We start from the raw sequence: 27,295 nt of genomic DNA, 5'->3' as shown, positions 1-27,295 counted from the left end.
GAGAAGTTTTCTTCTTCAGATACATGAGCTAGCTGTGCAAGCTTGGGAGATAACTGGAGGGGCGGGCTCCCCGGACTCTACTTCATCCGAGCGGCACTAGGACCCCGGTACCTGGTACCGGGTCTCGCTCCTGCCGTTGCGCCGGGGCGGGGTTGGCTTTCCGGGAGTGGGCCTCCACCTCGACCCGCCCCTGGGGGCGGACCCGAGTTGACTTAAACTCCGGGGCCGGGAGGCGCTGCGTTTTCCCGGCTCGCTCCGGTTGGGTCCAGCTCTGGTAGGTAAGTGGGGCACTTGGTTCCCGCCGGCACTCGCACGTTTCTTCGGGTTCTCGGCTGGGCGGGGGTAGCGGCAGCCCAAGTGCCCGCGGGCGGGGGCTGGGTTTGCGGCGGCGAGCGCTTTTGTTCTGTGGTGGGGACTGAGTGGCAGCTACGGGCGCTCCGGGGGCTCGGGTCTCGGGCCAGCCGTGAGGGCTGGCCGGCCGGGCTCGGCTCGATGCCCGCCCGCAGCGCGGGGTGGGCCGGGAACCGGGGCGGATGCCGACCCCGAATCGGAGGGCGGCGCCTCGCCGGGTGTTTTCTGTAGAACGCCTTTTCCTCTCCATAGAGGTCGCGAGTGGCGACTGCGAGGACGCATTTTGTTAGACTGCAAGGCGATTGGTTAGACTGATGGATGTGAAAGTGGCTTATGTTTTTAATGATTTCCTGTCGCTGGCTTGAAAAAAAAAAATCTTTGTTTTGAATTTATTTTATCAGTGTTCCTTTCTCCCCACCCCCATTAGGCCGAACCTCCCAAAACAGAATTGCTCAGCTTGCGTCTCCAAGTGGCCCGCAAACACGTTTGTGCCGGAGTCGCTTTCCGTTCCTCAGCAGTAGTTAGTCCCTCGAGGCATTTTTAAATGCACAAATGCGTACGGATTTTAGATGTTCTCGAGGGATACGAATTTCCTAAGCAGATGTCCTTTGGGAACAGCAAGTTTTCAGAAAATGGTTTCAGTGAAAACAATTTATTTGTAATATTTTAGTGCCTGCCTTCAAAATAAAAAGAGTAGGTGAAGGGGATGAACTGCGGTGCGTTTCAATAGACGGGTCGCAGAGCTTGTTTGGGGATTTTTCTGATTAATGTGTTAACTGTAAATCAAACGAGTTCTATTCGGTATTAACATGAAAGAGTTATGGTTTTATTTTTTCCTGTGCAGTTGGATTCTCATTTACTAATTCGATAAAGAATTGTTAAGTTGAAAGTGTTTAAAGTTACAGAAGGAGTGGATCAGGAGGCATGCACTTGGATTATCACTTAAGTGGTAATTTATGGCAGGCCCAGTTTCTATTTGTTACTTTGCCTTCTTAAGAATTCAGTAAGCTTAGTTTTCTTTTGATCCAGCCTTAACACGGTTTGAGCATCAATGTCATATCAAGTAAGCAAATTAGTATGTGTCTTTATTATAAGTTTAATGTGAATTTTATATAAATAAAAATACAATTAAAAATTTTATATTGAATTTATTATCAATTATAAAATGTTTATTGCTGTCCCTAGGACCAAAGAAGTAAACACTGTGTGGAGTGGTACTGACTAGTTTGGAGGAAAATGGTAATATATATAGTAATAAAGGAGCGATATATTTAAAGGTAAGTATGTCAGCTTTAAGTAGTCTACTCCAATTTATCTGTTGTGGAACAGAATGATTAAGTGGAACCAGTGTTGGTTCAGTGTTAAACTACAGTAACTCAGACAGTAAAGAATCCACTTGCAATGCAGGAGACCTGGGTTCGATCCCTGGCTTGGAAAGATCCCCTGGAGAAGGGAATGGCTACCCACTCCAGTATTCTTCCCTGGAGAGTTCTATGGACAGAAGAACCTGGTGGGCTACAGTACCTGGGATCACAAATAGTTGGACACCCCTGAGCAGCTAACACCACCACCAGCTTACAATGGATTTGATGACAAAGTTTGAGGAGAAAGAATACAGTTGACATAGCAAGCAACTCATTTGTTCATCTTTACTAGAAAAGGAATAGGAGATGATGGTCCAAATTACTCAGGAAGAGGTCTACTTAACATTATTCTCTACATGGTCTGTTTTCTTATTTTTCAAATTCATTACTTGTGGCACATGGGGTAAGGCAGCACAGAACAGAACTCTGAGAGAACCGATCCCTTAAATAGGGACCTATACAGCCAAAGTGGTAATTTCTGGGGCTTTCATTCTGTAAACTCCAAGTAGTATTAGGAAACTTTCTGTAATGATTTGAGACCATGGTCCTTGCAGTCACACTGCTGAGCATCAGACCTTGGCTCTACCACTTAACATTTATGCAGCCTTGGGAGAATTATTAAACTTCTCTATCAATTTTCTCATCTTTTGTAAAATAGGGATAACAGTAGTATCAACCTCATAGGATTGTTATGATAAGTTAATGAGTTTTGTAGATATAACACACTTGGAAGAGCTCCTGGTAAATGGTAAGTGCTTAATAAATTTTAGCTGTTGTCGTGTTAGAGGAAATATATTTTATGGCCTATCTTATAGGAGATGGTTCACTCATTTAAACTCTTAAGTCAGTTTATCAGCTTTGTGCTGATTAAACCCTTCCCTGTAGATCCTGTAGGTTCTATTTTTGTAAGGAAGTACCAGACACAACTCTAGTTTTTACCTGCAGGCATGTTTGATGTCAGTAATGCTTCTACAGAATTTTCCAGCCATGGGAGATTTGCCCAAAAGCCTTATATAACCTGTTCTAGATATACAGGACTCTTCTTCCCTGATAGCTCAGTTGGTGAAGAATCCACTTACAATGCAGGAGATTGCGGTTAGATTCCTGGGTCGGGAAGATCCGCTGGAGAAGGGATAGGCTACCCACTCGAGTATTCTTGGGCTTCCCTTGTGGCTCAGCTGGCAAAGAATCCGCCTGCAATGTGGGAGACCTGGGTTCGATCCCTGGGTTGGGAAAATCCCCTGGCGAAGAGAAAGGCTACCCACTCCAGTATTCTGGCCTGGAGAATTCCATGGACTGTATACAGTCCATGGGGTTGCAAAGAGTTGGACAGGACTGAGCGACATTCACTTTCATTTTTGGAGAAGGAAGTGGCAATCCACTCCAGTATTCTTGCCTGGAGAATTCCATGGTCAGAGGAGCCCAGCAGGCTACAGTCCATGGACTCAAATGAGTCAGACACGACTTAGCGACCAAACCACCACCACTTCCCATTTAGATTAGCAATGTTTTAGATGTGATAAAGTGCAAATGTTTAGTGCGAGTGATCCTATCTAATGTTTAAAAAGGATTTAGAAAGGTGGATTTCAAGAATTGCTTTTAATTTAAATCAGTAGTCTCTGCACTGCCACCCCTAACCCCACAAAGGCATATTCTGTGTGAAATAGGCTCAGAAAACATTCAATTTGAGACTTTTATTTAGTTCCTCTGTTCTGTATGACGCTGACCCATGCTCTGCAGCATGCCAGTCTTTCTTTTCATTCACTATCTCCTAGAGTTGGCTCAAATTCATGTCCACTGAGTCCAGTGATGCCATCCCAACTGTCTCATCCTTTCTCACACCCTTAACCAGACAGTTTACCAACCCAATCTATTGAAATGCAAGTTAAAATGTACTTTGTATTAAGCATTGTAAAGAAGTATTTTATGGACCTTTGAAGAATTCTAAGTGCTTTGTTGAGAGACAGCTCTGTGGTATGTCCATCCTTGATATCATAACTGAACTGAAATCACTTGTAAATAAAATCTTGTGGTTAAAATTGCAGAGTATTATAAGAAATTACGTTGTCCAGTTAGGTTTTAAGAAACAAAAGTCATAAATAAGATTTTAGTTTTTAAACTCCCAAAGAGAATTTATTGGATCATATAACTTAAAGAGTTCCATGTGGCTTGACTTTTCAGGTTTGACTGGATCCAACATATGAATCTGAAAGTTTTAAAGACTTGAAACACTGTCTTTGAGCTCTGCTGTCTGCTTTGGCATTGACTTCATTCTCAGGCACACATCCCTTCATTGGATAGCCTTAATATAATATATATATTATAATATGATCAGTCAGCTTCAGCTTGCACAGATCATGCCTTTTGTCTCTGTGCTCTGCCAGAAGCCTGTAGTTCATCGTGTCATGTGCCCATGTCTGTTAATTGGGAAAAAAATTTTTAAGCTACAGTTTAGAGATATAATTCATATGTCATATTCATATAATTCAGTTTATCCATTTACCATGTACAGTGGTGTTGCATATACTCAATACTATGTAACCAATACCATAGTCACTTTTGGAACATTTTCTTGACCTGAGAATCTCTGTATTCTTTAATGGTCACTCTCCATTTTGCCCATCTGCAGGCAACCATTTAATCTAATTTGTCTCTATAGATTTGTGTATTCTGAACATTTCTTAGAGATGGAGTCATAATATGTGGTCTCTTATGACCCTGAACACCTTGCATGATGTTTTCAAGGTGCATTCATATTGAAGCATATGTGTCTTTCATTCCTTTCTATTGCAAAGTAGTAATTCCATTGTATGAATAGACCACATTTTGTTTTCCTTTCATCAGTTCACACACATTTGGAATGTTTATGCTTTTTGGATTCTCTGAATGATATTGCTGTGAGCATTCATGTACAAGTGTTTATATGGACATATATTTTCTGTTCTCTTAGGTATATACCTGGGAGTGGAACTGAGCTGTCTTATCATTTGGTAACTATATTTGGCCTTTTGAGAAATTGCCAGATTTTTTTGGCCACACTTTGGCATGCAGGATCTACTGTGCCCCCTGCAGTAGAAACGCAAAGTCTTAATAACTGGACTGCCAGGGAAGTCCCTGCCAGACTATTTTTGATGAACCATGTACATTCTCAACAGCAACATGTAGGAATTTTAGTTTGTCCATATCCTTACCACTCTAATAGTTAAAACTATTGTAGTGACCATTAAGTCATATCCTGTGATTTTATTACTTTCCCATGGTGGTTGGCAACCCGCTCCAGTATTCTTGCCTGGGAGTTCCACGGACAGAGGAGCTACAATCCACAGACTACAGTCCATGAGAGTCGCAAAGAGTTGGACATAACTGAGTGACTAACACTTTCACCAGTTCTTCGTATATTCTGGATTCTAGTTTCTTCCTAGTGATCAAGTATGTGAGGACTTGTTTTTGGTTTCTGTTCCATTGATTAGTGTCTATCCTAATTCAGTCCTACATGGCTTTATTTACTGTAGTTTTGTAGTTTTAAGTTTTAAAATTGGGAGGTGCGAGTCCTTCAAGACTATGCTCTTTTTCAAAATGAATTTTAGGATCAGGTTCTCAATTTCTGCAAAGAAGACATATGGAACTTTGGTCAGAGTTGTCCCAAATCAGTAGATCAATTTGAGAAGTATTACCTGCCACCTTGAGAGTGTCTGAATGTGGGATACTTTTCACTCATTCATTTAGGTCTTTAGTTTCTTTTGAAATTATACAATTTCTGTATAATAATTTCTGTAAATTGTCCACATTTGTTAAATTTATTCCAGAGTGTTTCATTCTTTTGCTGTTAACTGTAATGGAATTGTTTTCTAGATTGTTATATAGAAATACATTTGATTTTTGAATATTGAGCTTGTACTAGGCAACCTAGTCAAAGTAGTTCTGTTAGTTTTCTTAATGGATTCCTTATAATTTTCGATATACAAGATGATGCCATATGCAAGTAAAGGTAGTTTTACTTCTTAATTTCTAATCTGGATGTCTTTTATTTCAAATGCCATGGCCAGAACCTCTTCTACAATGTTAAATAGAAATGGCAAGAGCAGTTTATCCTTGTCTTGTTCCTGATCTTGCAGAGGGAAAACATTCAGGCTTTAAAGCTGTGGGTTTTTTTTAGATGTCTTATTAAATTGAGGAAGTTCCCCTTTGTTCTAGTTGTAGTGTTTTTATCTGAAAGGATGTTGGATTTTAGGATGCATTTAATTTCAGTCACGTTACATGCTTTTTATAGCTCCACTTCAGATGGTTATGTGGTTTGTTGCCTTTATTGTATTGATGTGTTACAGGATATTGGTTCTACATTAAAAAAAAGAAAAGTCAATCTTGTATTTCTGGGATAGGTCCCACTTCATTATGGCAAATAATTTTATATGCTGTTATCTTTGTTTTGCTAGCATTTTGTTGAAGATTTTTCCATCTATATTCATAATAAATTGGTCTGTAGTTTTATTGTTTTATTTTTTCCCCCTTTTCTGCTTTTGGTATCCTTAGTTTTCTTAGACATGAAGTTGCCATCCCTTGACCTTTTCTCATGACCCCCCACCATTTTACAGTGGACCAGATGTATGGGCTCAAGATTAATGATCACCAGTTGTTTTTCCCTCAGGCATATGGAACAGAAGTTAATTACTACCCTTTCCTGGATCTGAGAGCTGATAATTTATCAGACCAAGGACACATTCCTCTGAGAGCCAGGAATTCGAGACAAAGGATATAGTTTTAGGTTAATGGAGTGGGATGTTTGTTGAAACAGGCTGAGGTCTCAGTGTTCCTATACTAACTCCCTAATGATTTCTACCTCAGTATTTTATAGGATGATGGAAATTGATCTCCAGTGGGTCACTGCTTCATTAGGTCCCTAAAGAGTAACTGCCACAAATTCTATCAGAGTTTACTTTTTCCTTCTATATAATCATGTTATTCGACAGTGTTGTGGCTCAGGTGCATGGGATTGTTCCCTTTATACTTTCACATTCTTTTTCATCCAGCAGAATTTGAATGGCTCCCCTGTGCTTGGCTGGGGAAGGAAGACAGTACTGATCATGGGGTTGGGGGTGCATAGAAGTCATTAATTTACCCTAGACTGTCACCATTCTCTTCAACATAGCTGCAGGCCAAATGAAAATCTTAATATCTTAATTATAAGGACACTTGGAAACTCAGCAGCTGCTGATTTGGGGGAGTGGACGTCCTTGGAGCTGTGTCCTTGGGCAAAGGCCTGAAAACCTTATCCTATTAGTCATGATTTCTCATGGTTTTCTGATTAAGGGGAAGCAGAACTGTCTTGTATACATTTTCTAGACTGTAGTTATGGCTCTGAATTTAACTGTTTGCTGGATCTGTCATCCTTTACTTGACCCTGCTGAAGATAAGGTGGATTATGTCCTATATGTCTCTTCTGATACTTGGGGTCTCTGCGTCATTAATGTCAACCTCTGGTTTTATAAAATCTGGATCTTAACCCCATGACAACAAAATGCCTCATTGCAGTTCTTAGAATCCTGTCAACAACCTGAGACTACCAAAGCAATCACTATAATATGCCTGTAATGACAGGAATAACTAACAGTAAAAGATTATATCAGTTGTCCCTTTAGAGGCATTTCATCCTAACTTTATGGGAGCTAAATGGTGAACCGTAATGGCCTCTGGGACATATTGGGAGCCTGGTTATGGCCTGATCATCATCTTGCTGGGAGTTACTGTCTAGTCACCCTTACCCAGTGTTAACTGAGTGGAAATATACTCAAATAGGAGGTTGAGTGCCAAAGAATTGATGCTTTTGAACTGTGGTGTTGGAGAATCTTCTTGAGATTCCCTTGGATGGCAAGGAGATCAAACCAGTCAATCCTAAAGGAAATAACCCTGAATATTCATTGGAAGGACTGATGCCAAAGCTGAATGAAGCTCCAGTGCTTTGGCCAACTGATGCAAAGAGCTGACTCATTAGAAGAGACCCTGATGCTGGGAAAGATTGAAAACAGGAGGACAAGGGGACGACAGAGGATGAGATGGTTGGATGGCATCACCGACTCAGTGGACATGAGTTTGTGCAAACTCTAGGAGATGATGAAGGACAGGGAAGCCTGGCGTGCTGCAGTCCATGGGGTCGCAAAGAGTCAGACACCACTGAGTGACTGAACAGGGTACCTAAATGAGTTACCTGTGCTTCTGAATCATGTTTGGAGCTGAATACCTGAACGACTGGAGAGCAGAGCTGGAGGTGAACAGCTTCACCGTGGTGCTCTGGTGACCTTGCTTTTGTAGGGCCTCATAGGAAAGCTTTGTTTAATCTCAGGTGACTGATACTTTGACAGGACAGCCCACAGGTCGTCCTGGTACAAAGGTTGATAAGCAGCTTCCTGAAAAGTGGAACAAGGTGATTCTCTCTGCCTCCCTAGATTCAGTTGCACCAAAGACTTGACAGTCTCCTTCCCTTTGGGATATAGCTGCTGGCTATGAAATGACTGCAATTTAGAATTCTTAGCAGTCATTCTCAGCAGAAAACATTCTCATCCACCTCTATATTGCCTTATGGGACTAAGGACACTGATGTTGGTTTTGCTATTTGCATTAGAGAAAAAACTTCATAAGAATCCATTCGGTCTTAATCTGCTTTCTTTCTGCAGCAGTGTAGAGAGCCAGCCTAAAAGCTGGGACAGTAGGACTTCCAGCCCTGCCAGCCCCAGCCCTCCTGCTTAGGACTGCTTGGCTTCATGCATTTGTTGTAACCATTAAATGTGACAATGCATTCGAAGCATTCTGTACAGTTCTTGACATAAATTTTCAAAGGTTAGCTCTTCCTATTTATAGAGTTGTATTATAAATGTAAAATTTAGGATAGTTTATTCTTGAAAGCCTAATTCAAGGACAGGGACACAAAAAGCCAGACCTGGAATAGCTTGAGTAAATCTTGATGCTTTGGAATTTCTCAGAAGTGGGTTTTATATTTGCTGGTATTGTGGTTTCGTTGAGTTTTTTAAAAGTATCTGTACCTTTTTCCATTTCAGATCAGATTTTCAATGAAAAATACTAGTTTTCCTCAATTTAACCACATCAGGGGACTCTCCAAAGAAACAGAAGCAGAATGAAAGCCATAAGAAAAAGTTCCAATTTAAAATACCAGAACAGATACAAGTGTTTTTGAGGTAAGAGAAGAGTATCATATTTTTTAAGAAATCCTATATTTTTGAGGTACTGGAATGCTGACAGATGAAATCATGTGATGTTTATGGTTGACACAGATGTGAAGGAAGAGGTGGAGACTTTTTCCCATCTACAACATTGAATATGAACTTCTCTAACTTGGTCTGCAGCAGTTATAGATAATGTTTATTCATTTTACAAACAGTTGTCAAAGCTTGCTAGACAACTACTGTAGATATGCATCCTTTTTAAAAAATTTCTTGGCCATACAGCACTGCATGTGGGATCCTAGTTCCCTGACCAAGGATTCAACCTGTGACTTCTGCCATGGAAGCATGAAGTCTTAACAAGGGAACACCAGGGAAGTCCTTAAATATGCATCTTTTAGGTTACCCTGAAACAGCCTTTTAAAAAACCCATCTCTCTTGATTTATCTTTCATTATAATAATGTTCCAGTTTCTTTGATAAAGTAATGGTTACTCTTGCATAATAATTATTCATGTGGCCTGATTTGTCCTTTCATGTTCTGTTTCTTACTCTCTTGTCTGACCTAAAGTAGACCTAGCCTTGGGAAACCATAAGAGGTCCATTTCAGTAGAGTTCTTTTAGTTGGCGGTTGTATGTGCTTGTGCATTTGTGGTTAAGATAGGTATTAATATGATTATTTAAAGGTATGATTTTTAGGGTATTTTTTGGTTTGTAATTTTCTGTGATAAGACTGATTTTAAAATAAAGGAGGCTTTCCAATTAAACCATATTCTTTGCATTGTATGGATATAACATATTTTTTTAAAATTCACAAGTCTTGATGTTAGTGAGGTCTTCATGAAAATTTTATGTGAAAATCCACAGGCATTGTTAGGTTTAGTCTACTGCAGCCATTGACTTCCCTTTTTTTTCCTGCTTCACAAATTGATCTTAATTTTGCAGTTTACAGTTTGCTATTATTCACTACTTCCTTGGCCATGGATTTTTAGTGACTTGCTTTTTTCCCACTTTTTCTCACAGCAGGTAATATTAATAATATGTAAGATTTAAATGTAGGGATCGTCAAACCTAAAGATAAATTTTTGTCTATTTTCAGGATAAAAGTGTTTTGATTGTTTTTGTGATGACACACAGGAAGTTTCCATGGATTCTCTTTGAAATGGGAGTATATGAAATATGACTGAACCCCCCACCCCCCTAGTGTAGATCTTAGCACTTTATCAGTATCAATACACCCGGGCTGCTTGCCTCCCCTCCTGGTGAGGGCCACCTCGCCTTATCAGCATCACCAGATTAATATTGCCTCTTCTCCAAACTGTAAAACTGACATTCAGATGGGTGGGTTAGTAGAGCCAAACTTTGTGCCAGCTATATCAAGAATCATTATTTAGGACTTGCTAATTTACCTATAGCTATTCATAGCTAGGAGCATTCCCCACAACAGAATATAAAAATCTAGAGCTTGATGGCTTGCTGGCGTGTGCACCCATCACTAGACTGCTTGCTGACCCTTGTACCACTTGACAAAAGTACATGAACTGTTGGGTCCAATGTACAGTAACTGCCAGAAGCAGACAACCTTAAAACTCTACGAGGCATCCAATGGACAGCTGTGTACTAACCTACAACCTGAGGTACTATAGGTTTATAATTTTTTTAAATCTACACTGTACACTAGAAAGGTGGGTGTGTATAGTATATTCGAAACTACTATTTCCTTGTGTTTGTTTTTTTTTTTCTGCCAATTCTGTTCATTATCAAAAGTGGGGAATTGAAGTCTTTGACTTTTGATGAGTTGCCTGGTTTTGACTTGTCTGTTTTTTATTTATATTTTAATGCTCTCAAGTGCATATATATAGTTGTTACATATTGGTGAATTGACCCTTCTATGGTTATAAAATGTCCCTCTTTATGTAGAGAAAAATTTTTTGTTTTAGTCTTACTTTTTTTCTGATAATGTATACAGTTATTCTGCCTTTCTTGTTTCTGTTGGCATATCTTTTTTTATCCTTTTGTTTTCAGTGATTTTTATCTTTGAATCAAAGGTATGCCTATTTAAGTACATAGTTGGCTAGCCCGTTTAAAAAAGTAATCTGACATTCTGTCATTTGAATTGTTTGATCCACTCACTTTTAGTGTAATTGTTAATATAGTTGGATTTATATCTGCTGTTTATACTTTTTATTTTCTTTTTTTAAAATTTTTTTTATTTTTTTAATTTTTCTTTTATTAGTTGGAGGTATACTTTTTATTTTCTGTCTCATGTCTTTTTGTCTATCACTATGTTCTTTTTGCATTAAGTGAATATTTTCTAATGTATCATTTTAGCTGCTTTAATAATTTTTTCACTGTATATTTTAGAAGTTATTTTATAAAAGCACAAATTACTTCTGAAAGTCATTTTGGGGGCTTCCCTGGTGACTCAGTGATAAAGAATCCACCTGCCAATGCAGGAGATGTGGATTCAGTCCCTGATCTGGGAAGAACCCACATGCTACAGAGCAACACATGAGGAAGTTTCCATATGGGCCATGGAAAACATCTTTCACAAATTCTAGAAGTCCTGAGACTAGACTCTGTGCATCACAGCTTTTGAGCCTGTGCTCTGAAGCCCAGGAGCAGCAACTGCTTAGCCCGTGTGCTGCAGTTGCTGAAGCTTGCATGCCCTGGAGCCCATGCTGCACAAGAGAAGCCACCACAATGAGAAACCCAGGCACTGCAACTAGAGTAGCCCCCTCTCACCACAAAGAGAGAAAAGCCCTTGCAGCAACAAAGATGTAGCATAGCCAAAAACAATAAATAAGATTATCTTGAAAAATCATTTTTGTTTCTATCTTTAGGGGGGTTAAGTAAGCATCCTAAAATCAGATGTGTTGTATTTGTGATTTTATATTATTTTAATGCCATAGCTCAAGGCAAGCATGTGGGATCTTATTTCCCTGACCAGGTATCACACCCAGGCCCAAAACAGTGAAAGTGCTGTCCTAAAATCTGGACCACAGGGAGTTCCCAGAGGTAGGATTTTAAATAAAGAGATTTGATACTGTAAATACAGATTACATGTACAAGGCTGTGATTTATAGATTTGGTGATAGTAGGGTGGCAGATAGTGCTATTTTTTTCCCTCTGAAATACAAGCCCCTGAGTAGGGGGAGCATGTTTATGGGTTGATGTCTCTGGGGACCAGGGAGGAGAGCAGAGTGGGAAAATAAAAATACTTTAAAGTTTCAGCAAAATAAAGTAGAATTGTTGTACACCTGTTGATGTTTGTGTAAACTCAATCTGTTGGCTTATGTGATTTTTTTTTTTCTCCCCCAGATAACTTTGGCTACTCCTGTGCAGAGAGGTTCTTAAGTTCAGCCTTCATTGGAATTTGTTAGGTAAGTGCCATGACTGTCACAAGTTGGGGGTGATCAGAGGGTATGGAGATTTGGGGGTAAAAGTTTTTTCTCAAGAAAAAGTTAAATGATACACCATGGAAATCCTGACTCTGGTAATCTCCATTAAAATATATTTTTGAAATATCTAAGAATATATTATATCCAGAAATAGAAACTGTAATCAGGAAAAAGATCAGAAAACTTTCAACTCCCTCCTTTTTGTCGGGGGTGGGTGGCACACCAAGCAGTGTGAGGGATCTTGGTTCCCAGAAGAGGGATGGAGCTTGCACCCCTGCAGTGGAAGTGCAGAGTCTTAACCTTTGGACCCCCAGGAAAGTCCCTTCACTCCTTCTAATTTAGTTAGTTCACTGTTGAGTTTTTCTGTGCCAGCTCAAGAGGTGGAGGGAGTTGGGGGAAATCCAACAACCCCAAATTACTTGTAAGAGCATTTTTCTTCCTACCGATAGGCTCTTTTGGAGAAGGGAATGGCAGTCCACTCCAGTATTATTGCCTGGAGAATCCCATGGACAGAGGAGCCTAGTGGATCATAGTCCATGGGGTTGCAAAGAGTCGGACACGGCTGAGCGACTGACAGTACACTACTATAGGCTCTTTTATTAGTCTGCCAGGACTGCTCTGACAAAATGAGCACAGCTTGGGTAGCTTAAACAATAAATTTCTTATAGCTCTAGAGTCTAGAAGTCTAAGATCAAAGTTTCTGGTTTCTTCTGAGGTCTCTCTTGGTTTGCAGACAGCTATCTGTTTATGTCTCCTTGGTCTTTTCCTGTGTGTGCCATATACCTGGTGTCTTTACTGTAAGGTCACTAATCCTGTTGGATTACGGTCCTAACCCTTTTGACCTCATTTAACCTTAATTGCCTTCCTCAAAGCCCTATCTCCAGATAGAATCACACTGGAGGATAAGTCTTCAATATGTGAATTTTGGGGGGACAAAATTCAGTCTGTAACAGTGTCCCACCCCACCAAGCTCACATAAGAAATAGGGAATTATTGGGAATTCACCATCAACATTTTCAGTACTGCTGTTTGTTTATGGCTGCACTGGGTCTTCTGGCTGTGCATGGGATTTCTCTAGTTGTGGTGTGCGGCCTTCTCATCATGGTGGATTCTCTTATTGCAGACCATGGACTCTGGGTATGCACGGGCTCAGAAGTTGCAGCAAATGGGCTTAGTTCCCCTCTGGCATGTGGAATTTTCCTACACCAGGGATCAAACTGCTTTCCCTGCATTAGCAAGTGGATTTTTAACCACTGGACCACCAGGGAAGTCTTATAGTTAAAGCTTTTTACTTTGTATTATACTTCTCCCTGGTTACTTGTCTTATTCAAGGAGCTTTCCTGAGAGAAGGCCTGTGAGGAAAATACAGCTCTTTCTTCTTGGCACCTGTTTTTAAACCACAAAATATATGCTTTCATGATGGGTACGGATGATCTGGTTCCCTGACAAATTAAAATCTCAAAGAGAGGAGGTTTCTTTAGTGCCTTGAGCAAATGACAGGTCAGGACAAACAGATTTCACAAGGCCTTGAAAGGCTCCTTCAGTTATTACATTGTGTGTGTGAGTGAGTCAGTTGTGTCCCAACTCTTTGTGACCCCATGAACTGTAGCCCACCAGTCTGCTCTGTCCATGAAGTTCTCCAGGCAAGAATACTGGAATGGGTTGCCATTCCCTTCTCCAGGGGATCTTCCCAACCCAGGGATTGAACCTGGGTCTCCTGCATTTCATGCAGATTCTTTACCCTCTGAACCATCAGGAAAGACTGTTAGTTACGAGCAAATACAAAAGTAAACATGTATATTCCCAAGAATCATACACATAAAATCAAAACTCGTGCCTTCTTCAATCTAGTTTGAGTGCACTATGATCCATAATGTAATAGATCTAAAAGATATACAGATTGTTTTAGATATTCTGCATAACTGATACAAATAGTTTGTTGTATATTTTCCTTCCCAATTCTTAACACATTTTACGATCTTCAGTGCAACAATGAACAGAAGTGGGTGATAGTGACACCTTTATTTAAATTGTTTTATTACTAATAATATTACTGTTTGCTAGTCTAAACTTGTTTAAAGTTACCATTTATCAAAATTAAGGAAACTTCTGTTCTTTGTTTCATACAATTGTCCTTTTAATGAATTTTATCAACTATTCTTAGTCAGTTCAGTTGCCCAGTTGTTTCTAGCTGTTTGCAGCCCCACAGACTGCAGGCCAGGCTTCCCTGTCCATCACCAACTCCCGAAGCTTGCTCAAACTCATGTCCATCAAGTTGGTGATGCCAGCCAGCCATCTATCTCATCGTCTGTCGCCCCCTTCTCCTGCCTTCAATCTTTTCCCAGCATGAGGGTCTTTTCCAATGAGTCAGTTCTTCATTTTAGGTGTCTAGGTTGGTCATAGCTTTTTTTTTTTTTCCCCAAGGAGCAAGTGTCTTTTAGTTTCATGGCTGCAGTCACCATCTGCAGTGATTTTGGAGCCCACGAAAATAACAGTCTGTCACTGTGTCCTAAGCTCACATTTTGCTTAGGACTGTTGTGTTTGTTTCTGAGAGATTGACATCTTAATTATTTTTCTTTTCAGCTTTGGTATCAGAGGCTCAGTAAATAAGTTATGAAGTGTCCTTTCTTTTATCCTTTGAAGAAGTTATATTGGATTATCTCTTCCATAAATGGTAGAATACTCCAGAAAAGCTACACGGGTGTTTTCTTTGTGAAAAGATATTTAATTATAGGTGTAATTTCTTTAAAGAGATAGTATTTTTATTATGTCAACTCTGGTTAGGGTATGTATTTTCCAAGGAATTTCTCTATTCCATGTAAATTTTAAGTGTTTTGAAAATAGTTAATAACTACGCTATCATTTTAATGTCTATAGGGTCTAGTGATACTCTCATTTCCCAATATAGGATTTTTTTTTTTAAATGACCAGTGTTGACAGAGGCTTATTAGTTTTTATTCTTCGCCAACTTGTGACTTGTTTAATCTTATGTTCTTGTTTAATGAAATCTTGTTTTCATTATTTATTTCACTCTGTCTTTTCCTTGGATTAATTTGTCATTCTTAAATTTGTATGATAAATGCAGAGATTATCACATCACCCCATTTTATTTCTCCTTTTTTGACTTCTCTCTTTGTCTCACATGTCCTAGTGGATCTGTCAGCAAATTCTGTGATTTCCTCCTTGACAGCATATTACAGATTCTAATCATTCCTCACTATCTCCTCTACAGTCTCCCAATCTTCTATTAAATAAGTCAAGTCTTATGTTAATATGAGGATGGGACCTGTTATGGACTGAACTGTGTCTTGTCCTCTATTCCTACCCTCCCACCAAATGTATATATTGAAGCTCTAACCTCAGTGAGACTATTTAGAGATGGGGCCTTTAAGGGAGATAATTGAGGTTTAATGAGGTCATAAGGTGTTGCGGTCTTTTACAGACCCAGGGACTGGAGTTGATGAAAAGAAAGAAAGAGGAATATCCCTTGGGTTACGGGGAAAACCAGTAAAGCCCATACACAGGACTTGTTCCGCTCACGAAGGTACAGGGCGTCCTCTCAAGGAGGTCTTAGCCCGGGCAAGAAAGTGAGCTCGGTAGGCTTCCACGCTCCAAAGAACAAGCCAGAGACAGAAAGAAGGACACGGGGGACCCAAGTCTCTAGTGGAACAAGGGTATTTTATTAGCAGAAATGCATGCTTATATATCTTCAGTAAAATGATTTCTCAGCTGTTAAAAAGAATGAAATTGCACCAGTTGCAACAAAATGGATAGTCTGTTAAGTACAAGGTCGCTGAAGGGAGTCACTGAAGGGAATCCAAGCAGGTGCTCTTTCCCATTATCTCAGTCCTGAGAACTGCGTGCAGCTCTACTCATTCCTATATTCTAGGAACTGATAAGAAACAGAGAGTTCTTGAGAAATGGTACACAAAGAAAGAAAATGCAACACATTGGATCCCTTAAAGTTGAATGTCCCCTGACAATTAGGGTGGAATCTTCAGTAGGACTGATATCCCATTGGATATTTAAAGGAAGAGACACCAGAGCCTACTACATTCTTTATTTCTGAATTATTGGCAGTTTCCCAGTTCCTTCTACAATTTCTAGATTAATTCCACTGTGAATTAATCTGAATTATTTAACCTTCAAAAACGAGATCTGTTTATGGCCTAGCAATATGGTCACTGCTGGTAAAAATTCCCTGTACTCTTGGAAAGAATGTGTATTCTGCAGTTGTTTGGCATTCTGTTTATATGTTTTAGTCAGATTTGTTTACCCTGTCATTTAATATGGTTGTGTGTGTGTGTGTACACACATGCACTCATTCGTGTCTGACTTTGTGACCTCATGGACTGTAGCTCACCAGGTTCCTCTGTCGATGGAATTTTCCAAGCAAGAACACTGGAACAGGTTGCCATTTCCTTCTGCAGGGGATCTTCCCAACCTAAGGATTTCATGTCTCTTTCGTCTCCTATGTTGGCAGGCTGGTTGTTTTTTTTTTTTTTTTATAACCAGCTGAGCCATCAGGGAAGCCCATTATGGTTACAGATTTGTCCATTTTTTAGATATGTCCATGTAAGTGTTGGTGAGAGTATATTTATTTCAATCTGTTTGAAAGGCAATTTGTCACTGATTATGAAAACAATTTTAATGTCTTTTGACATATGAATTTCACTTGTAGAAATTTCCAGGAACATTTAGCACAAATATAAAAGCATAAATACATGCTTTAGTATAGGATCGTTTATAAGTGCAAAAACCTAAGAAAACCAAATATTCATCAATACAGAAATGGTTAAATATTGATATAAAGTGGAATGTTTATGCAGACAGTGAGATAGGTGTATGTGTAGTGGAATGATAAGATGTCCTAGTTAAAGGGATGAAAATCAGGCAAACTGTAGGCAGCATGTTTGGTAGAATTCTGTTTTAAAAGAATCAGATTTCATGTGTTGGTGATTTTTGTGTATAGAAATGTTTTGAAAGAAAAGTTAACAGTAGTAGATAGCTCTAAGGAGTTAGACACTGGAGATGAACAGTAGTAGTAAAGGCTTTTTAATATATGCTTGATTATTTTTAAAAATTTTTTACAGTGAGTATGGGTATCTTAGAATAAAGAACTGGTTAAAATAAATAAATACAGGAAGTAGTTGTCTCTTAAGTGTAGCCAAAAAAACAAATTGCTAATTATATTGAGTAGAATGAGTTTCTGTTAAACACCACTGAAAATTTTATTGAGATTTTCCATATTTATTGTTACATCTTCCTTTGCTCTTTCTCTTACCTGAATTGAAGATGAGGTTTTGTCTAGTGTGAGGTTTCAGGAATTTTGATTGACATTGTCAGCATTAGTAATAAAGGTAAGCTGAGAAAATTACCTTAAAAATTCTGACCAGTCCAAACAGCTTTTTGATAAAATATGTTTATTTCCTACAGATTCCTGGCATTCAAAACAGTTGGCTTTTAACACACTGATACTGCATCAACTTGACAATGAATTGGAATGCAAAACCAGAGAGTGTCACCTTACCACCACAGTATCCTAAAAAACAGGCATCTTTTTTGGAGCAAGGTTTAGTAAATACACTTAGCACAACATCTCAAAGTTCTTTCCATCCTGGAAGTAACCAAGAACCATGCCTGTTTCTCAGTAATTCACATCCAGTTTCACAGCCACTGCTCAACATCAGGAATCATAAGACTCCTTCACAAATCCCTATTTCTGATTTGCATAGTGGGACCATTGTGACCTCACAAACTTCAGTAGAAAGAATAACATATGCAAATGTTAAAGGACCCAAACAACTAAGTCATGATTTGCAGATTTCTTCAGGAGTTACACAAGATGTATGGTTGAACTCACCAGTGGGGAGTTCTACACTTTCTCATACAGGGGGAACTGTATCTCATCAAACTGGTTTTGGAACGAATATACCCAATGTGCATGCACTACAGAATCAGTTTCTAACATCAGATAGCTATTCTATGCAACTACATGTGATCCCTTCTAATTCTGGAAGAGTTCCTATAACTTATCAAGGAAACCCAAGACTTAACGTACCTTTGTCAGAGCAACAGGTTGATTGGGCACCTCAGCGTGCATCCAGTGGACTGACTTACCAAGATTACAGACTACTTCCAAAGCAATACAATTACTCGTCACGAAGTTTTTTGCAGGACCCTACTGTTCAGAAACAAAACCCTGTGTCATCTGTATCATTCCAAGTTAAAAATAATCAATCTCCAAATCCTGCACTGACATTTAAGTCAAAGCAGATTGCAGCTGTACCATCATATCAATATGCAGTTACTCAAACTGACAAAAGACCTCCTCCTTATGATTGTAGATATGCAAGCCAGTCTTTGCAAAGTACTCCACGCGTTGTTAAACAATCCTCTATGGAAGTTCCTCAGAGTCAAGAAATGCACTTACCTGAAATGAGGAAAGACTTTTGCAGAGACTTTCAACAGCAGTGGCAAAACCTTAATGGAAATTTCAGTATGATGGGAAGTTCCTGTAACTTGAAAGTAAATACTGGTGTCAATCATCCTTTTAATGAACCTGTTAGATCATCTGTGACTGGTGCTCAGGCTCTTGCTCAAAATAATCAGGAGAGAAGAGTGGATTCTCAAAATCTAACTTCAAGCCAAGTACTGGACACAAGTGCCACAAAAGAAAAGTTAGTGAGGGATATTAAAACATTAGTAGAAATAAAAAAGAAGTTTTCAGACCTTGCAAGGAAAATTAAAATTAATAAAAATCTCTTAATGGCAGCAGGTTGTATTAAAACACCTAATACCTCTTATAGTGAATCAGCTCAAAATTCTGGATTGTCTCTGAAACAAACTGCCAAAATCCAGTCTGGACCACAACTAACCCTAGTCACACCAGAGACTGTGGAGGATAAACCACCAACAGTAATGGAATCTGCAAAAGAAACTAATAGAAAACATAGCGTGTTGAGTTCCAGCCTTCAGGACAGAAATTTTAACCAAGTCAGTTCTGTTTTACTAAATTCTGCCTGTTCAGAAAAGTTGCCAATACCAGAACAAGTCCATGATTTGGAAGTTGTGAATCCTTTAAAAACATCAACTGTTGAGGTAACTCAGGCACCATTAAATAACACCCAGTTTTCATCAGGAAATTTTGCCAGCATTGCACAAAATGTGCCAACAAATTCTGAAATAAATTTTCTTCCTCATTCTACACCATCTGAGGAATATATTTCAAAATACCCAAATAAAAATAGGCTAATTCTCAGTTTACTTACTTCTGGAGATAAAACTCAGAAGAAATTATTAAAAGATACTAGTGAACGTATTCATGATTCTAAACTGCATAATTTTGAAATGAATCCAAATACTGAAAACACTGGTAACCAACTGAAAACCATGGAAATTGTAAATCCTCCAGGGACTTGTAATACAAATGCCAAAATTGCAGACACTTCTTGCTTTGAGTATAAATCCTTTAATGGGGTGTCTTCTAACAGTGACTCTCACTTTTCCATGGAGTTGTTAGCAACATGTCTGTCTTTGTGGAAAAAGCAACCTTCAGAACCTAACAAAGAAAAACAGAGTAATGAGTCAAAAGCAAACACAACAGCCATTGCAGTTTCAAAGCCCGCGCCCATATGTGAGAGTAGTACATTTTCACCTGTGGGAAATTCTCAGAATAAGATAATAAACAGCTCACAAGAAACTATTTCATCAGCGGTAGCACAAAATTATGAGTCTTCAGGAACAACTACTACAAAAGGGATTGCTGTAGTATCACCCTTAATTCTTTCAGATGTCAATACACTGTCTGTCAAAGATACAGCATCTGAAGCTTTACCTGAAACAGCATATCCAGTTATTAAAGAAGGCAGTGTTTGTAGCTTACAAAATAAATTGATGGAAAATACTGTTGCTTTGAAGATTAATGTTAATGAACCAGTAACAGGTACTACAGGCATCACGATTTTCCCACTAATTGAGGACAAGCAAAGTGAGTCAACTAATACTAGTTCAGAAGGCATACCTAATACCAATCAAGGAAAGCACAGTGAATCAGAACCAGATATCCAGTGTCCTGTGAGTGATCAGCAAGCCTCATATATATCAAAGGACAGTAGTGGTGTGGGCAGTGATGTGTTACAGATTGGCAGTATTTGTTCTCTTGTTGAAGGTGATACCTCTTATGATTCCCAAATAGCAGAAATATTCAACTTGCTCCCTTTGCAAAAAGTTGAGCCACAGAAACCTCTACCCAATCACCAAATGATGAATAGTGGACAACAAAATGAACATTTAGACAGCATCACTGAAAATAAAGACTTTGACTTTAAAAAAGATGAATTTGTACAGTGCACAGATGTTTCAAATAAAATAACAGATCAGTCAGAATCACTGCAGCCTCCAGCACTGTCACGTTTGAAGTGTGTTGAAGTAAAGAGTGGAATTCTAGAGGAAAGCAGTTTGGAGCATATCACTGAAAATGAAAGCATGGCAAATGATACGTGTTCATCAGCTGCTATTCAGCAGGATAGTTGCCCTCAGGAAGCTGATTTGTCCTGCAATTACACTGAACAGGATCCTACAACAGATGAAAGTCTCCATGATAAGACATCTGTCTTATACCTACATGATCAGCTGTCAGAACTTTTAAAAGAGTTTCCCTATGGTATCGAACCTGTGAACATGCATGAAAGTTCTGTGGTACAGCAGATGGCAGACCAAATCTCAGAAGCTCAAACTTGTTGTAAAACTGATTGTAACTCCAGAGGTTCAACAGACCAGATACAAATTACAATATTAAACACAGATCAGATGAAAGAATTGTTTCCTGAACAGGACGATCAACCCAATGAGGTAGACAAATTGACAGAACCTCAGAAAGAAAAGCCTGTAACAAAGGAAGAGAACCAGTGTGACTCACAGGCACGCAGAATTGAAGAACATTGTGATTCTGTGCCATTGGATTCGGAAAAAGATGATGTCCGTTGCTGTGCGTTGGGGTGGCTCTCTATGGTCTATGAAGGTGTACCTCAATGCCAGTGTAATTCCATTAAGAAGTCAACTTCAAAAGAACAAAAACAGACAAATCCATGTTCTCCTTCAGAGGCCAAGAGTTATAAACAAGGAGAGAGAACCTCTGACAGAGATGTTCCTGTTGGATTTAACAGTCCTCCAAATAATCCTCCAAAGATTCCTCTGACTTGTCCAGTTGAGAAAAAACATTTTCCTGAAACAAAGCAAAGCAGCAATATAAAAGATAAATCCAAAACAGAATGTAACAGTTCACTAAGGACAGAGCAAGAATTATCCGGTCAACCTTTATCTAAAGGTGATAAAAAAATGGATTCTTTGCAGAGTCACAAAAGAAAGAGAAAGCTGCAATTTCATGAGGTAGCTTTTCATTCTGCTAATAAAATTGCAAAATTTTCTCAGGAGAGCCTGCAGAGGAAGTTTATGGCACAAAACGTACGGCCATTGAAACCAAAGATGAGTGTTTTGACAAGCAAAACTAAAGATTTGAATATGAAGAATGGTTCTTTGGTACAATCAGTATCACCAGAAAAAAGAAAATTGAAATCAGGTGGCTCTAAACAAAAGTCTTTGGAAGAAAGGAAGTTAGATGAACGGATCATACTTGATTCAGAGATAAAGAGGAAGAAACATGATAAACAAGAACAGACTAAAAATGTGGCAGGTGGTGCATTTAAATTCTGTAATTTTTCAACTCCAAGTGAAAGAGCTTGGATTAAAGAAAAGACAGTATCAAATGTTAAATCCTCGGGCTCTAAGGATAGCTCATCTAAAATTAACAGAGTTCTATCACCAAAGGAGTATTTATCAAGGCAGAAGCATAAGGAAGCATTAAAGAAAAACTATCTGAAAAACAGTGATTCTCAGCATATGAGGCCCAGTAAACCTTCTGTGCAGGTGGAAAGTTGTGGGAAATCAAGTGAGAGACCCCATGGCAGTGTACAGACCTGTAAGGAATCATTAAATATTGGTTCAGGCCATGGTAAAAGCATCAAAACCCATCATTCCAAAGAGTCTAAAACATATATTTCAAGGAATATTAAAGGAACAGTTGGTGGAAAGCAGTCTGATAAAATGTGGATTGATAGAACCAAGCTAGACAAAAATTTAAATAATATAAATAATGAAGGTGAATTAAGCCAAATGTCTTCCCAAACAAAGGATCAAAGGAAGCTGTATCTGAACAGAGTTGCATTTAAATGCACTGAACGTGAGCGCATTTGTCTCACAAAATTAGACAATTCACCCAGGAAGCTTAAAGAAAAGAGACCAGAAAGTAAATCTAAGAACCTATTACCTGTGAAAGATACCACAGAAAAACTAAGCATGCTGGAGTTTAAATTATGTCCAGATGGAGTGTTTAAGAATACAAACACTGTTGAAGACCAGAAGGATCTGCAGCACACATCTAGGAAGGAGCAGGCCCCTCTGCAAGGTCCAGTATGATTGTTTTTTGCTGGTGTCTGCAACAGTGTAATGCATTGTAGGTCAACAAGTGGCAGAGCACTTCTCTTGACCTCTGCGTTTACTGAGGTTTTCTCAGTATGTTGATAGTTCATTGGTCAATATTTGTTTTAAAAGTTTTTGCCCCACTTGTTGTAAATTATATTACATTCACAGTAATGACAAGGTTTATAAAATTTGCAAGGTTTTCCAAATACAAAAGATCTCCCTTTTCACTAAGGAGTGAAGAACATTCCTTGAGCAGTTATAAAAGTATCAGGTATATATTATCTTAAGTCTTGCTTTTTGTTTAGTTGTTTGGGCTTAAAATTTCAGACCCCCAGTGATTTTGAAGTTTTGGTCTAAATATTAATAGATGTAATTGTTAATGAAATCTTTTTGTATATACAGAAGTAGTTCAACTTCTTGCCATCTTTGAGTCAGTTGATGACTATTATATCACTAAAGTTAAAGTGGTACCTTCTCATATACCCCAGAATGGCAATCATGACTGTTCATTAGCTGAAGGATAGAATTCTCAACATAGTGCTAGATGGAAGGAGAAAATAGGGGACTCAATATTTGTGATAGTAAGGAAATATTTAAGGGTTGTGGTTAGTATATGCAAAACATTGTGTTGAGAAAACCCAGATTAGAAAACTAAAGGATTTGAATGGAAATCTTAGTTTCTCTTGCACTGTTCAGACAGTATCTGTTGGGGTGTATAATGTTACAATGAATTAGTTACTTTTTCTTGGAAGGTGTATGGATATGTGAGTATAGAGAGTATAAATTTGTATTGATTACACTTGGTTCTTAAAAACTAGATTATTAGAATCTGAGGACCTGATTGTAACAGAAACGTTGGATATGGGTGCAGCAGTATGAGGTATGTTCTGTGTCATGCCTTTAAGTACATTGACATGTGTTGGTGTTCAGTCCAGGTGAGAGAAACATAATTACATTATGAAGATAAACTTTTTAATTGTGAGATTTAGTCACCTCATATGGAGAAAGCATTTTTTCAGGCCCTTTTTAGAGTTAATGTGTGAGTATAGCTAATGCCTTCTAAAATCTGTTTTAGGCTTACGTGGTTTTCCTTCATTATAGTACTAAAAGAGATGAGTAGCACAGTCTAGAGATCTGAAAATGAATATTTAAATAGTTTCAGGAATAAAAAGTACAAAAGAAGACTGGTTAAAACGTGTGACTGAGGAGAAAAGGATGCCGGAAGCCAACCAAGAAATAGGTAAAACTGTCTATATTTTAAGTTTTTATTTTACTTACCTGACACTCATAGGTAAGCTGGATTATGGTTCTGAAACTATTGGGAAGCTTGGTTTCTATCCATATTCTTTTAAAAAATGATTCAGTGTTTGAATAGTAGGAAGACATTCTCCTATGTTTTCTGTCATGCTTTGGACAGAAAAGTAATGATCTTTCCTTTTAAGAAGAAATTTCTCCCCTTGAGTTAGACAAGGGGGTGGCAAAGTTTTCCTGTGTAGACATGCCCAATAAATACTAGGTTTTGCAAATCATGTCTCCTAAATACAAGACTTTAATGTTACAATAACATGAAGAAATGGCTGTAAAATAACAAATGAGTATGGGCTATGTTCCAATTGAAGTTTACTAAAACTTGTAGAGGCTGGGCTTGGCCCACAGGCCTGTTACCCTACCCTTAGTTAGATTATTTGCAAGTTAATTTAATTTTCAAAACCAAGTAGACAAAGATATCCGTATTTATCAGTGAGAAGTTAGATTATTTGATTAAAGTTACATAGCAGCAATAAAGAGACGCGAGAGAGGAAGTGTGACAAAGGTTTATTATGTCTCCTGCATTGGCAGGTGGATTCTTTACTGCCAAGCCATCAGGGATACCCACAGAAGAGTTAAAAAACAAATGTATATAAACAGGCATGTATGTATCTTCTACATTGAAGATATATACAGGGAAAAAATTCAGCTGAATTGAATCAAAATCAAAAGGAATGAAGTCTTAAGTAGAATAGGAAGACAATGGAAAGTGCAAAGAATGAATTGGTGAGAAAGTAGAAAACACACTCCTAACGTTCGAACACAGAAAGTAAGACATGAGAAAGATGTAAATGGGTGTGGCGACTGGGGCAAGAAAGGTCTTTGGAAGTGGGAGGGGACATACCTTGCCTCATTGCCTCAGAGATGAGAGGCATAACTGGAACCTGAGTTCAAAAATACTCAGAAGACAGACACATTCGCAGAGTGACCAGAGAGGCTCAGGAAATGTCATGAGCTAAACGACAGACATGAAGACAACTGCAGACAGGATGAGCAATAAACAGTGAAGGTGGGACATGAGTACTCAGGTTCATGATGAAAAAGACACAAACCAGGGCCCAGATGAGAGCTGCAGCAGGGTGAGAGGAAAGCCAAGAAACAAGTTTGGAGCTCTGTCAAAAGTAATGAGACTCGAGGAAATCATGAAAAAGCTTACCAAGATGAAGAGACCAGGGAACTAGAGCAAGCTTAAAATGAGACAAAAACAAGGTCGTCAGCTCTTAGATGGCTATAAAAAATACATTTTAGATAAGTGACAGTAAATTTGGTGGCAGAGGTTGGATGTAAATGGAGCAAGTGGTGAAACTGTCAGGCCAAGGTAGATGAGGAGGTGACAATCCAGTGGAAAAATGCTCAGAGCCCACCTCAGGGATCCGCATTCAGGATAGAAAGCTGATGTGGTCAGAGAGGAACGTGAAACATTAAGAATTTAACAGTAACCATACTCTGTTATCAAGAAATGAAGAATAATTAAGAGGACAGAGTACTTGACCCATCCAGGCTGAAAGAAGTAAAACAGGACTTTTAATCCAGAAAGGAATGGCTAGGGCAGGAATGCTGAGTATATACGGAACTCGGAATAGCTTCTCAGATAAAAAGGTACATTTAAAAATGCACAGAAAGAGGAATAGCTGGCTGGGCCCATCAAAAAAAGGATAGTGAGACTAACCATAGCACTATGGTTGAAAGAAGCAAATACAGATATTTCTTAGAATACTTCGTGCATAGTAAGGCCAGAATATGCAAACTGTACTTCATGTGCTCTTCTGAACTGGCTTGCCTTGGTGCATTTTATATTGCTAGTCTAGATGGTTGTTATGAAAGTCACATTCTTAATAGTATGCAAATGATAAAAGATTTTACTGGGTAGGAGTATAGGTAAAGGAGAATAGCCCTGGTCAGTGAAGTTGGGGATGGGGTAGTAAATGGCCCCTAAAGGAGAGGCTAGATGTCCTGTTTATATACTTTACAATTCTGTAGGTAAAGAGCCATTGTTTGTTACACTTAACTCTTTATTGCAAATAAGAATGCATGTTTTTCCTCTCAATTTATATTGATTGTACTGATCACTAACATTAAGAGTAACAAAGTAAAATTTTTGTTTCCTTAGATGATAATGTTTTGGCTAATTCAAGGCTCTCCAAGAGAAACTGCAGTGCAGATGGATTTGAGATACTACAAAACCCAGTAAAAGATTCAAAAGCAATGTTTCAAACCTACAAAAAGCTGTACATGGAGAAGCGAAGCAGAAGTCTGGGTAGCAGTCCTGTAGAATAATTTTGAGACTTTAATTCTTCTGGTGGTTCTGTAATTACCACCAGAAAGTTTCTGCTAAATATTTTTCTGGAGATGCTCAAGATTGCCATGATAAAATTTCTGAATCTGGTTACCCCTAAGGTTATACATATCATTGAAATTAACTAAATTGGCTTGAGAACCTTATTTTGTGGGTAGCAGACATAAGAAATAGGGTATTTGTCAAGGAAACCATAAGCTGTTGAATTCTGACATTATTGAACCAAGTGTACCATTATTTTAAAAGAAATTTTTATACAGATCTTGTTTTGAAATGCTAACTATCCATCGTAAGGGAGATTTGTTCCTTATTTAAGGACTAGTTTATTTCCTCTGGGACTGTATTTTTGTTTCTAAAACTTTTTAGCAAAACTTATTTTTTCAGAAATGCTCACTGTGAATGTCGAAGTATATTCTTTAGTGTTTTATACTGAATTGTTAACTTTTTGTCAGAAGTCTCGTTTTATACTTGTTAAACGGAATACAGTTTTTGGAATAATGTTTAAACATTACTTTTCATACTTGAAATAAACATTTATTTTTTAAAAACTAGGTTGGAAATGGTTTGATTTTAATTTTGTTGCCTATCCTCACAGCAGCACATTTTAGAAAGGTGTTTTTAAAAGAAACATGTTTTCAGGTTTATTCAGAAGAGGAGCAAAAATTTTTCTAGGTTCAGGAAATTTCACGGAAGGCAAAATTAAATTCTTCAGATGTTTCTGGGCTTTACTCTGTGACAACTAGAAGTACAAACTTGTTGTTTTCATAAAACCTTAATGTTACAAGGTTTTAAAAATACATTTAAAAATTTTTTTCTGGGAGTAGGGAGAAATGGAATATTCATTGGAAGTAATGATGGGGCTGCAGAGTCAAAAACGACTGAGCAACTGGAAAACAAGGGGAAAATGGGGAGTTACTTAATG

General features: G+C 38.5%; 1 protein-coding gene across 5 annotated transcripts; it reads left to right on the top strand.

Moving 5' to 3' along the window:
• The first annotated feature begins 211 nt into the window (after positions 1 to 211).
• Positions 212 to 26,913, top strand: RESF1 (retroelement silencing factor 1). 5 transcript variants are annotated; one of them, XM_065939637.1, is made up of 8 exons: positions 417 to 1,414; positions 1,537 to 1,628; positions 4,996 to 5,144; positions 8,765 to 8,902; positions 12,208 to 12,269; positions 17,724 to 22,752; positions 23,926 to 24,009; positions 26,188 to 26,913. In XM_065939637.1, exons 6-8 carry the CDS (start codon positions 17,781 to 17,783, stop codon positions 26,352 to 26,354), a joined length of 5,223 nt encoding a protein of 1,740 aa, XP_065795709.1. In that variant the 5' UTR covers positions 417 to 1,414; positions 1,537 to 1,628; positions 4,996 to 5,144; positions 8,765 to 8,902; positions 12,208 to 12,269; positions 17,724 to 17,780; the 3' UTR covers positions 26,355 to 26,913. The 5 variants fall into 5 exon arrangements, with proteins under 5 accessions (XP_065795718.1, XP_065795686.1, XP_065795704.1 ...); XM_065939614.1 differs by lacking the exons at positions 417 to 1,414; positions 4,996 to 5,144 and adding an exon at positions 219 to 278; XM_065939632.1 differs by lacking the exons at positions 417 to 1,414; positions 4,996 to 5,144 and adding an exon at positions 253 to 274.
• Positions 26,914 to 27,295: the final 382 nt, after the last annotated feature.

The sequence above is a fragment of the Muntiacus reevesi genome, chromosome 1 (assembly GCF_963930625.1).
Source record: "Muntiacus reevesi chromosome 1, mMunRee1.1, whole genome shotgun sequence".
NCBI lineage: Eukaryota > Metazoa > Chordata > Mammalia > Artiodactyla > Cervidae > Muntiacus > Muntiacus reevesi.
This window is presented reverse-complemented; position numbering and strand designations above follow the sequence as displayed.